General features: G+C 43.5%; 1 protein-coding gene across 1 annotated transcript in view; it reads left to right on the top strand.

Moving 5' to 3' along the window:
* The first annotated feature begins 4,112 nt into the window (after positions 1-4,112).
* The window catches only part of MIER1 (MIER1 transcriptional regulator), a 22,571-nt gene continuing 13,957 nt past the window's right edge, over positions 4,113-12,726 (top strand). The window contains exons 1-3 of the mRNA XM_031064070.1: positions 4,113-4,133; positions 5,180-5,325; positions 9,790-9,957. Of these exons, the coding sequence (XP_030919930.1) occupies positions 5,227-5,325; positions 9,790-9,957 (267 nt within the window). The 5' untranslated portion in view covers positions 4,113-4,133; positions 5,180-5,226. The remainder of the gene's footprint in view (positions 4,134-5,179; positions 5,326-9,789; positions 9,958-12,726) is intronic.

Raw genomic sequence — 12,726 nt, forward strand, 5'->3', positions numbered from 1 at the left:
GTTTGTCCCATCTATTCCATATCCAGGGAATGGACTGGGTGGGATCTGTCCATCTATCCCATATCCTATTGGATACATCCTGGGAATACACTGGATGTGATCTGGCTGCTTGTTGCTGTCAGTGTCCCTAACCTTGGGAAGTCCTGTCTTTCCTGAGATCCCTGAAAATGCCCCTGGAATCAAGCAGTGGCATTCAGCAGTGCTGGTGGTTTGGGGCTCAGTGTCTCCTTTCCCTCTTTGCCTGCGGTTTGTTTCCTGCAGCCCTCAGAGCTGGGGTCCCTTCAGGCTGCTCTGGAGCATTAACAGGTGAGCTCCTCGGTGTATCCATGCAGCAGGAGTCCTTGCTCACTGGAGTTTTCCTCAGTGTCCATGAGTTAGGAGTTTCTGGGTGATTTTCATTCCTTTGAGCTCACAGCAGGCTGTTCAGTGTTACCTTTGCTGATGGTGCAGTTCCAGAACAATTGCAGTGTGCATTGCCTGTGGATTGTCACTATCTTTTCTTGTATTTTTCTCCCGGGCCTTGGATCCCATTATCCTTTGATAGGTGGCAGCTCTTTGTTCCCATGAATGCCCTTGAGGCAAAAGTGCTCTGTGCTTTCCTGGCAATGGCTGGGCAGAAAATGAAGATCCACTGAAGAGCAGCGGTGGTCTTTTCCCAGGAATTCCTGTCCCATGGCCGTGCCACCCTTAGGAATGTGGATCTGTGATGTGACCCTTAGCCGGTGCCAGGAAATTGTCATCACTAAATGCCCCCAAAGCCATCTGTTGTCCCCTGGCCAGAGCCACCATCCCTTGGAGGCAGGAATGGGACTGACCAAGCCTTGCAGGCGTTGTCTTGGAACAACTCTTCAACCAGAGCCTGCTCCCTCACCCTCCGTGCTGCCAGCCTGGCACTGGAGGGTTTTCCAGCTCTCCTTTCCACACGTCCAGCCCCAGACTGGTGTTTGCAGCACAGCTGGCACTCACAGAGGCCTGGGATAAAGTCAGGGACAGGCTGGAGTAGTGGTGCCAGTCACCTTGGGGATGGACTGGCACAGCTGGCACAGCTGGCACTGGAGTGGTGCCAGAGGTCAGGGCTGCTTTTGGCTGCAGCTGGGCATTAATAAAGATGAGCTGGAATGTGACACTGCTCAGGGCTGGAAATAGAAGCAGGAAATGATTGGCAGCTTGTCCCAGGCTGGAGAGCCAGGAAATGCAGACAGGAGAGTCCACAGGCAGGGCAGATGTCCCTGGCAAAGCCTGGGAGAAGGGCAGAGAGCCAGAGGCTGCTTTTGGGGCTGGGTGTGGGAGCCATGGCTCCCTGAACTCCCCTGATCGCTGATTTGTATCCTGGTTTTCCTTCTGCGTCGAGGCCTTTCCCCAGAACTTCCCTGCCCAGGTTGGAGCTGAGGTGGGTCAGCCCCTTGGGCATGGACCAGCCAGAATTCCCCATGGATTATCACCACATCAGGGCTGGCACTACTGATTGATAAACCCATAACCTGCTTTGCAGCTGAAACCTCCTCCAAACTCCTGTTACAGCCAAAATTATCCAGGGAAGCACGAACGTTTTGGCTTTTTTTCCAAAGTGAGTATTAATTTGTGTAAGAGGCTCCCAATAACAACGCATTTTAATGGCTTTCCCTTCACTCCACAAGGAGTCCTTATTGTGGTTTGGGTTTCCTTTAAAAAGTGTGTCCATGAATTGAAGGAGAACAGGGAATTTGTGCTCAGCTTCAAATGGGAATAATTTCTCTTGGACTGGGACTCACTGGCAGTGGAATCTGGGATATTCCTGGGTGGTGGAAAGGGGGATTTATACCTGGAGTTACATCAGAGCTAAAGCTTTAATAATTTTTAATTTAAGAGGAGTTCTAAGATGGTATTTGCAGAATTGATTGTTTACTAAGGAAAAGATTTCATCGCTCAGAATAAATTCTCCTCAGGCCTTTAAAACCAGCTCTGTTCCTTGGAGGGCAGAGTCATTGCTGGAATAATTTTTCATCCTGGAATTAAGATTGGAAAAGACCTTTTACAATCATGGAGTCCATCCCATCAGCCCATGTCCCCAAGTGCCACCTGCACCTGGACTGGGACACCTGCAGGGTGCTGATTCCACCCATTCCAGGAGGAAAAGGGGAGGCTCTCCGTGGCTTTTATCCTGGCCTGGAAGATTGAATTCATTTGGTTTGCTGTAGGAAATGGATTTGTAGAGAAATGTTAGAGTCTGACAGAAGGTTCACATAGTGTGTATTTGTATGTAAATGTTGAGATAAGAAATGTTGGTTTAGAAATGGAAAAGGATAGATATTGTTGAGAGAGAAATGGAATTAGAAACAAGTTTTAAAGGGTGGTTTTGTAAAAAAGATGAGATATTTTGGAGAAATAGAGTTATGAAAGATGGATTATAGTAGGATTTACAAGGGGTAATTTCAGATGATTGGATTTAAGGTATTTTTGATATAGTGTGATGAAAGTTGATAGGTTAAGAAATGTTTATAGGGTATTGTAACTAAGAAATAATTGGGTCACACTTTAAGATTTCTCTACAAATTCATTTCCCACAGTTCCCAACCAAAGATTGCTGCAATAAACACATTAAGACTTTCTTAATTTGTATTAATGATCATGTATTGCATTCTATTAACTATGCAGGTTCATCAGACAAACAAAACACCAAATAAAGACCAGTCCAGGCTGGCAGATCCTGATATTCAGCTCCAGATCAGGAGTACTGGACTCTGGAATTTGTTAAGATAATCTTTGCAAATAAAGACTTTTTTGGGTGTAGTGATTAGCAAACTTCCCCTGGTATTGTGCAATGATCTGCAAAACCATTTGTGGTGTTTCCCCATTAATGTGAATTTCTCTGGGAATCCTGAGGGGCTCCAGGAGAGTTGGAGAGGGGCTGGGGACAAGGGGACACAGGGCAGGGATGGATGGGATGCTGGCAAGGAATTCAGTGTTTATATTCTGCATTTTCCTTATTCTGGACACTTTGGGAGTTCACTTATACACTGGGGACTCCCACAAAAGGGAGGCAGACGTGTAAGGGAAATTACTCCCTAAGAAGATCTCTTTCTTCTCACTTTGAGGAGCTTTTGATATAAAAAACTTCAAATCAGACAGAATTTTTTCAGTTTTAGCTTTGGCTTCGCTGCACCACTAGGCTGAGTTGAGAGGGAGGCAAGGAGAAGGAAAACCCTTCAGCAAATCCAAGTTTTCCCTTGAGGACGGCATTATACATTAATTAATACAACAAAATCCATGGTGCCAAACAATGTCTGAGTTTGCAAGAGGTGGCAGGAGCACCAGGGGGAAAATTCCGTTTTCCTGCCTTGGAAATAAACATTTCATTACCGTGTGCCTGAAAAGAGTGGGAACATTTGCTTGAATTATCCAAACAAATGAGCTTTGAATGGCTGACATGCAAATTTCCCCCCAGGAGGTTCAAGATTGGCACAGGGAAAGCAGGATTTTATGGGAGAATTTGTTTGTGGAGGTTATAAAGGCCAGGTTACCAAATTTTGGGCCAAAGAGGGGCTCTGGTACCTGGATTATTAGGGAATAATTTTCTTTCTCCGTATCAGAAATAATATTTCCTGGGGGTGTTTTTTGTTTTTTCCTCACAGCTGGGTTGGTTGGAGATTAAATTGTTTTTTCCTTTATTCTGTAAGGAATTGTTATTATGATTTGGGATTCCTTTAAAAAGTGTGTCCCTGAATTGAAGGAGAACAGGCAATTTGTGCTCAGCTTCCTCTTAATTTATTAAATTATAATTAAATCATTCCTTAGTAATTCCTCTTAAACTGGGACTCACTGGCAGTGGAATCTGGGATATCCCTGGGTTGTGGAAAAGGGGATTTATACCTGAAATTCAATCACAGCTAAAGTGAAAGTATTGTATACCTCGGTAAATAATTTTATTTATAAACTTATAAATTTATTTATCAATTTAATTATTCTTTATAGACATTTACTTATAATATTTAAAAATTTATTTTTAAATTATTTATTATTTATAAATCTATTTTTCTGCAGTGAGTTGTTCTCTATGAGCTAAATAATTTGATTTATACAGGGTCAACATAGCAAAAATAATTTCCTTTCTTTTCTTTTTTTTTTTTAGCCTTCTGTTGAGTCTTCAAGTCCAGGTAAATATTTTTAATAATTTCCAAGTGTTTTGGCATCCTATGGGTGGAAAAACTTTCCAGGAGTTCTTTCTGCTGGATTGTTGTTTTCTCCTGAGGTTTTATTTCTTTCAGAGAAATAATTAAGTGCTGCATAATTAAATCTTAGAGTCACTCCTCCCTGTCACACCCTCAGTGTGGGGGCAAGGTTTGGAAAATGGAATTTAAATTGTCCAGGGAAAAAAGGGAAATATGAAGAGGACTGGGATTAAAAATCAGGAGAAAAGACCGCAGGGTTGGGATTAAAAATCAGGAGATAAATGAAAATATGAGCAGGGTTGGGATTAAAAATCAGGAGATAAATGAAAATATGAGCAGGGCTGGGATTAAAAATCAGGAGGAAAGGGGGAAAATATGAACAAGGCTGGGATTAAAAATCGGGGGAAAAGGGAAATTGTGAGCAGAGTTGGAATTAAAAATCATGAGAAAAGGGAGAAAATATGAGCAGGGCTGGGATTAAGGGGAAGTTTTGTGAGTTTTTTTTTGTTTTACTTGCTGAGTTTTTATTTGCTGAGTTTTTGTTTGATATGTTTTTGTTTGATAAGTTTTAATTTGTTTTTATTTGTGAGTTTATTTTTATTTGATAAGTTTGTATTTGGTGAGTTTTTATTTGTGAGTTAGTTTTTATTTGCAAGTTTTTATTTGTGCGTTAGTTTTTGAGGTTTTATGTGTTGAGTTTTTATTTGTTTTTATTTTATTTTATTTGTGAGTTTTTAATTGTGAGTTTTTGACTCTCTGTAGAGCTCGATGGAGGCAGGTTTGTGACTATTCAAGGGTGAAGTGCTCCCAAATAGAATTTTCCAGACGTGCTGTGCAGAAGGAGGTTCCTGGTCCTTCCTGCCAGGATCTCCCCACAAGGGGAATTTCCCTGGGCAGCCAGGCAGAGACAGAGGAGCCATAACTGGAATTTTTGCTCGCAGTTCTGCTTCGAGCCTCCCCTCCAGAAGCAGCTCAAGCCCAGCAGAGTTCCAGGCTGCTGGAATTGAGCTGTTGCTGGGATGTTCCCCCAGGAGGATCAGCAGCCTCTGATGACCATGAGTTCGACCCCTCGGCTGACATGCTGGTGCACGACTTCGACGACGAGCGCACACTAGAGGAGGAGGAGATGATGGAAGGGGAGACAAACTTCAGGTCTGAAATCGAGGATCTTACCAGGGTACGTGGCCTCCAGGAGCCTGTCTGGGTCTGGAAAGACAGGAGTCTGCTAGGGAAGGCAGGAGCCTCCCCTGAAATGGGGAATGTGAACCCCCTTCCCCTTCTGAATTGCCATAAATTTTAAATTAACGGGTTCTCAGGCAACAAATATGGGAGCAGGAAATAACAGTCCTTTAATAGGGAAGAAAACAAGAGGATAAAATAAACAGTGCAGTAACCTTAAACAACACTGACAGAGTCAGAACACAGCCTGACACCCTGTTGGTCAGGGTGTTGGCAGCAGTCCCATTGGAATTGTGGCTGCAGCCCTCCTGCAGTGTCAGTGTGGTTCTGCTGGAGCAGGGATCCTGTAGCAATCCAGTTGGAATTGTGGCTGCAGCCCTCCTGCAGTGTCAGGGATGGTTCCCTGTAGAAGGGTGCAGTCTTTCTCTGACGATCCAGTGGAAGAGGCAGCTGCTGTTCCTCTGGGAAATCCAGTGGAGAAGCTGTGCTGGTGTTCCAGAACCTCCAGATTATATCCAGGTGGGAATGCTTGGCTGGTGTTCCAGAATCTCCAGATTATATCCAGGTAGGAATGCTTGGCTGGTGCTCCAGAATCTCCAGATTATATCCAGGTAGGAGTGCTTGGCTCCTCCCTCTGGGCTCACATCTCCCAATGGGATGCTGTAGTTCTTATCAGCCATGCAGTGACATTCAGTAGCTGTTATCAGCAGGTGTCCCCTCCCGGAAGGAGTGATTGTGGAAGAGATAAGGAAAACTGCCCACTTGACAAAAGACAACTGCCATGCAGATGGTAATAGACTACATCTTGCCTTGCAATCTGGAACAGATCCCAAACCACATCCACAAAACCTGCAGGAATTAAAAAAAAAAAACATTAACAAATAAATAATAAAGAGCGGGGAAAGGCTGAATAAATTTACCAAGAATTGGGGTAAAAAAAAGGTACATAAATATTTATAATGTGCTTGGTTAGTTTTTTGCATCTATAGGATGTGAATTTTAGAACTAATATAAATTAAAATATCATCTGACTAAACTTGTGTATTCCAGCTGCACCAGAGTAGTGCTTGTAGATTCTTATTTTAAAACAAAACCCCTCATAATTCACATTTCTTATGCATTTTGATACAGATATCTGTCAACTAGTGGAGCACTTAGGAATACCCTCATTTAAAGGAAGATGCAGAGGAAATTATGTCCAAGCCCTATTTAAGCATGAATGATTATGCCAATAGCACTTTAAATTAATTTAGTGCATTTAATCAATATTTCCAGTGTAAATGCTAATTTCTTCCTGGTTCTGCTGTCACTTCTGTATTGTCTTCAATTATTTCTCAGGCAGGAATAATATTCTTAAATTACCAAGTGGGTTCATTATAAATGCAAAGTAATTTAGATCCTGTCTGTGGCCTTGTTGGCCTCCAGAACAGATCATTAATGATTCACTGATGAATATTTGATGTACAAATCCTATTTAGCTTAAGTGATTCTGCCAATAGGACTTGAAATTAATTTACTCAATTTAATCTATATTTCCAGTGGAAATGATCTTTTTTTTTTAATCTGCTAATTTCCAGGTTGATACTAAATGGAAAACATAAAGATAAATAAATAGTTGGTGAATCTAAATGTGCTTCATGTAAAATAAATGAGGAATGGAGCTCCTCATGTCTCTTATGTGGGGTTTAAATTGAAAATTGGCTTTTTTCCCCTCATATTTCATGTAACTCTCTCACCACATTACAGCCCTTCAGTTTATCCCCTCATAGCCAGTGGTTACCTCTAGCTGTGGGTAAATAATAAACAAATATATTCTTTTTTTTTTTCACATTTTCCATTTTGCAATACCCTGAAGTGATGAAGAAATTCCAATTTTTGTTTTCTCTTGGAGTGTTGCTGGTCCCTGGAGCTCTTGGAATTGCAAAGGACTATTTGAAGTTAAGAGGCTTAACCTGAGAAAAACATTATAAATACAAACCCCCTTTGCTGGGTAACACAGGGTCAGTGAAATTCCTGTTCCACAATTCCCAAATACCTACAAATTCCAGTCAAAATTTTCATTTTTAATTCTCAGCTCTATGGGATGGGAGTGCTTAAAGACAGGATATTCCTTTCCAAAATGTCCTGGAGAACATTTGGATGATTCCAATATGATTTTTCTGCTGGCTCTGCTGCCAGGTTTAATTAAGAGCACAGGCCTTTCATGTTGTCTGGGTCAGTAAAATATTTATTCCCCATCAAGTGACACTGTGGGGACCAAAAAAAACCATTTAATTCCATGGGTTTTGTATGGCTGGGTGTAAAGCTTAACCAAGGAGTAGGGGAACAAGAGGTAGAATGGCTTAGTTCTCTAAAATAAAATAAATAAAATAAAATAAAATAATCACAGATAAGAAGTGCTGATAAGCCCTGTCACTCTTGTTTTTACAGAGCACAACCAGCTCCACTTTTGTCATTGGGATTATTGGGATGTTTCCAGAAATTAGATCAGTGCAGGCCCTTAGGATAGGAAGTCTAAGGTCAGCCAATAACTAAAAATATCTGATTATCAGCCAACATGTGCATTAGATACTAGGGAAAAACTATTTGGAGCAAGCACACAACTCCAAATAATAAACAAAGGGTTTGATGCTTTGAGATAGAATTTTTAAATGATTCCTGAGAATTTCTGCTCTGAAAAATCTCACTCAGGGAGAGAGGCTGGACACTGAGGCTTAAAAGTAATAAAGGAATTAATTAGCAGAGCCAGCAATTTTTACTAATACTATTTATGAATAAAATTTAATGAAAAGTATTTATTAATAGTATGTATTAGTAATTTTTATTAATAAAGGTGAGAGTTTGGGAGCCTTTGTTGTACTTGAATTAATTTGAGAACTGACAGTACAAATTGAAATGTCTCCTCAGAGTGGACCAGCTTTTTCATGATTTTTAAATAAAATTTTGTAGGGTTTTAGCAGATTTGTTTCCAGCTGGGGATGGGTTTGGAACCAAGTAGCTTCAAATAAATGAGAAATAAAAATTCCTGCTGTCCTTCCCTGGGTATCGGGGATCCCTCACTCCATCCAAACTCTCAGAGAAATGAGAGGTCAGGGACTCTGAGAGGAGCATTTTGGGAGGAGTTTTATATTCCAGAACTGTGGAACTCTATGGAATTGTCCCTGGAGCACAACTTCCCCTAAAAGGTGGAATTCCATGTCCCAGCCAGGTGTTGTGATTGAGCTGAATTCTTGGTGTCACTCAGGAATTGCTGCTGACACACATCTCACCCATTTTCCCACCAATTTGTACTAAAAATCACAATTTCCAGCTGGTTTTGGGCAGTGCAGGGAATACCAATAAATATTCCAATATTCCAATAAATATTCCAATATTCCTCTGGGTGCTCAAGGTGTTTGATAAAACCAAACACCTTTTTAAAAAGCTTGATGGCCCTTTGGAGTTCCTGTTGGGGTGGAAAGTCTGCTGCAAACAAATCAAGGACTGGGAAATAAATTATCCTGCAGAAAAAAATAAAAACATTTTCGTTAGGAGCCCAAACTTCCAATATTGCCAGTCCATAATGAGCATTCTTGGTGTGGGTGCCCTGATCCCTGTGGATTGTGGGGTAGTGCTCACCTTGATGCTGTGGAAGAATTCCTGTGGAATTATTCCTATTAAATCCCAGGTTTTGTTTGGATTTGGCCCAGGAAAGTGACATGCTCATCCAGGAGATCCTGTTGGGTCTATGCTGGAAATAAATCAAGGATTAGGAAATAAATTATCCAGCAGAAAAAAAGCCCACAGATTTTTCTTAGAAGCCCAAACTTCCAATTTTGCCAGCCCATCCCTTTTGGGGTGGCTGTTTTTGGTGTGGGTGCCCTGATCCCTGTGCTTTGGTGAGAACCTTGATGCTGCAGAGCAATTCCTGTGGGATATCCCTGTTAATTCCCAGTTTTTGTTTGAATTTGGCCCAGGAAAGTGACGTGCCCATCCTGTTGGGATGGGAGGTCTGCTGGAAATAAATCAAGGATTGGGAAGGAAATTACCCCACAAAGAAACCCCACATTTTTCTTAAGACCCCAATCCTCCTATTTTATCAGTCCATCAAGGAAATGTCCCAGTTAATCCCAGTGGAAATATCCCAGAAATATCCACAAAAATCCCACATTTTTCTCAGGAGCCCAAACTTCCACTTTTGCCAGTCCATCCCTTTTGGGATGGCCATTCTTGTTGAAGGTGCTCTGATTCCTATGGTTTGATGAGAACCTTGCTGCTGTGGAGGAATTCCTGTGGGATATCCCTGTTAAGTCCCAGTTTTTGTTTGAATTTGGCCCAGGAAAGTGACGTGCCCATCGTGTTGGGGTGGGAGGTCTGCTGGAAATAATTCAAGGATTGGGAAGGAAATTATCCCACACAGAATCCCCACATTTTTCTTGTGGGATATGCCAGTTAATTCCCAGTTTTTGTTGGGGTTTCCCAGGAGAGTGACATGCCCATCCAGGAGCTGCTGAGCCGCTACGGCTACGATGGCACCGTGCCCCTGCAGGAGGAGGAGGAGGAGGAGGAGGAAGAAGAGGAGGAGGAGGAGGGAGAAGATGATGATGATGTCGATAATGATGACAACAGCGGCTGCAGTGGGGAAAACAAGGTAAATTTGTGCTCATTTGCATATGTAAATTCTTGATTTGCATACCCACACTACTCAGTATCCCAGGTCATGGCAGAGCTAATTTGTAATAGAGTTGATTTCATAAACCTTGCTTTACTAATAAGGTTTACTCTTAATTACCCATCTGTATTTCTCTTAATTGCTCTTAATTCCATCTCTCTCATCCCAAACAGAGGCAATTGAAAATCCCTGGATGCAGCATCATGTGAGGGATGGGAATTGTCCTTCAGAACTTCAGCACTGACATTTTAAATGCCTGCAGACACCTTTAGGGATACAGCTGAACTTATTTGGAGTAGAAAAGCTGATTATTGAAACTGCACAAACTGCTGGATTAAATGTGGCTCTGGGTCTTGGAAATCCTGCTCTGGAAAACTTGGAAAGTTTTCCAACTTGAGCCTTTTAAATTGTGTTTTTCCAGCCTGGTTGTACTTGAATTAACTCAGCCTAATGCTTCAAGTATCTTTGCCAAATGTTTAGTTTTGAGCTTAGCATTTTCAAATTCCTTTTCTGTGTTCTCTTCAAATATTTTTCTGATTTTAAAAAAGAGATTTTTCTACTTGGAATGTAGAGTCCTGTCATGGGCACAGCTGCTGCATCCTGAATTCCATTAAGATACCCCTTGGAGCTGTCAGTGACACAAAAGCTGAGGCCTTAGAGGAGGTTTCATTTCCTAGTGTGGCCTTAAAAGAGATCCATTCAGGGCTTTTGGTACCTTCACCTATTTGAGAATCCCTGGAATGGCACCCAGGGATGAGGAATGGTACATCTGAGTCAGGAACTGAAGTTCCTGGGATTTACAAGCTGCCTTGACAGGTGCTGGAGAGCATTGTTCTTTGTGGGGGTTGAACAGTTCAAAAGGAAGATCCAGAGTGGGATTGGATCAGGAGAGGTTCAGGGGAGGGGGAGAAACTTATGTAACATGAAGGCTGCAGGGAGAATTCTTTCAGGGAAAATTCCTTCAGGAGAATTTCCTCGTGGAAAGGGTGGTCAGGCTTTGCAAGAGGCTGGAGTGTCCAGGGCACCCCTGGATGTGACACTCTGAGCTGGTGACAGGGTGGGGATGGGTCCCAGCTTGGGCTGGGTGATCCTGGAGGGCTTCTCCAACCTCAGTCACCCTGTGCAGAATCAAACTAAGGCCCAAATGGTCATTTGGTTGAGCTTGGTGCTGCTCCTGCAGTGTCCTTGCTGCTGTGCCCTCAGTGCTCAGTGCCCTGCTGGCACAAATGCCATCCTGGCTGTGCTCAGGGCTCTCAGCAGCTGATGGAAGGAAGGCCCTGCCTCTGCTGTCCCTGTGTCCCACACAGGAGCCACCCCTGTCCTGTCCCCTGCAGGGCCCCACTCCACAGGGACAGTGCAGGGCTGGCACCTCTGCCCTCAGCAGCACTGGCCCAGCTCACACCAGTTCAGCCCATCCCATCCCAGTTCACACCAGTTCAGCCCATCACAGCCCTACAATAGGGGCAGGCGCCCCCCATTCCCATCCCAGTTCACACCAGTTCAGCCCAGCCCAGCCCTGGGATCAGGCCTCTGGCATCTCATCCCAGTTCATACCAGTTCAGCCCATCCCATCCCAGTTCACACCAGTTCAGCCCATCCCATCCTATCTCAGCCCATCCCAGCTCTGGGATCAGGCCCTCCCAGTCCATCCCAGTTCAACCCAGCCCAGCCCTAGAGCAACACCCAGTCCATCCCAGCCCTGAATCAGGCACCCCCAGTCCATCCCAGCCCTGGAATCAGCCCCCCCAGCCCATCCCAGTCCATCCCAGCTCTGGGATCAGGCCCTCCCAGTCCATCCCAGTCCATCCCAGCCCTGGGATCAGACCCCAGTCCACCCCAGCCCTGGGATCAGGCCCCCCAGTCAACCCCAGCCCGGGGATCAGCCCCCCAGTCCATCCCAGTCCATCCCAGTGATCCCGGCTGGGCTGAGGTGCCCGGGCTGTGCGGGCTCTGAGCTCAGGGCGCTGCAGGCTGTGGGGGTGGAGCACTGTGGGATCACGGAGCTCTCCTGCTCCAGCTCTCTCAGCCCATTTCCCTGCCTGCACTCACTGGCTGCTATTTTTAATCTGCTCTGAGCTGCACATGTGACAGGGCTCTGCTGGAGTGCACAGCCCTGTGTGCTGGGCATGATGCTCCACACAGCCCCTGGGTGTCCAGCACAGAGCGCCAAATGTACAACAGCAGGCTTGGGAGCACAAAAATCCATTTTAAATAAATATTTATCATTTTCGTTTTCTCTGCTTGTAATAATTCCTGTAGTTGTGGTGGTTTGTCTGCAAATAAAGGAATTTATTTGGATTTTTGGCTCAATGTACTGAGCCAAGCCTGTGGGGTTGAACCACTCAATTCACATGGATTTTTATGGCAGATACCATTTCCATCTAAATCCCTCCCCTTTTTAGTGAAAATTCCTAAGAAATTGCTTTGGAGACCAAAGTAAAATTTCATTGAAGTGAAATTCAATAAAAACCATGAGGATTAAAAAAAGCAAAGATTCAGATTTCCTTTGGGTCCATATTTCTGATTTGTTACAGTCTGGCTGTTCTATTGATCTGCTTAAAAACAACCTCAGAGTATGCTTGCACATTCAAATGTTACTAATAAAGAAATTTATTCTAATTAAGGAATTTATTTCTATTTTTGGTCTTGACTCAATGTACTGAGCCAAGCCTGCTGCTCCTGTGCGGTTGAACCACTCAATTCACATGGATTTTTATGGCAGGGGGGATTTGTCTTGACATCACAATC

The sequence above is a fragment of the Geospiza fortis genome, unplaced genomic scaffold (assembly GCF_000277835.1).
Source record: "Geospiza fortis unplaced genomic scaffold, GeoFor_1.0 scaffold69, whole genome shotgun sequence".
Taxonomy (NCBI): Eukaryota; Metazoa; Chordata; class Aves; order Passeriformes; family Thraupidae; genus Geospiza; species Geospiza fortis.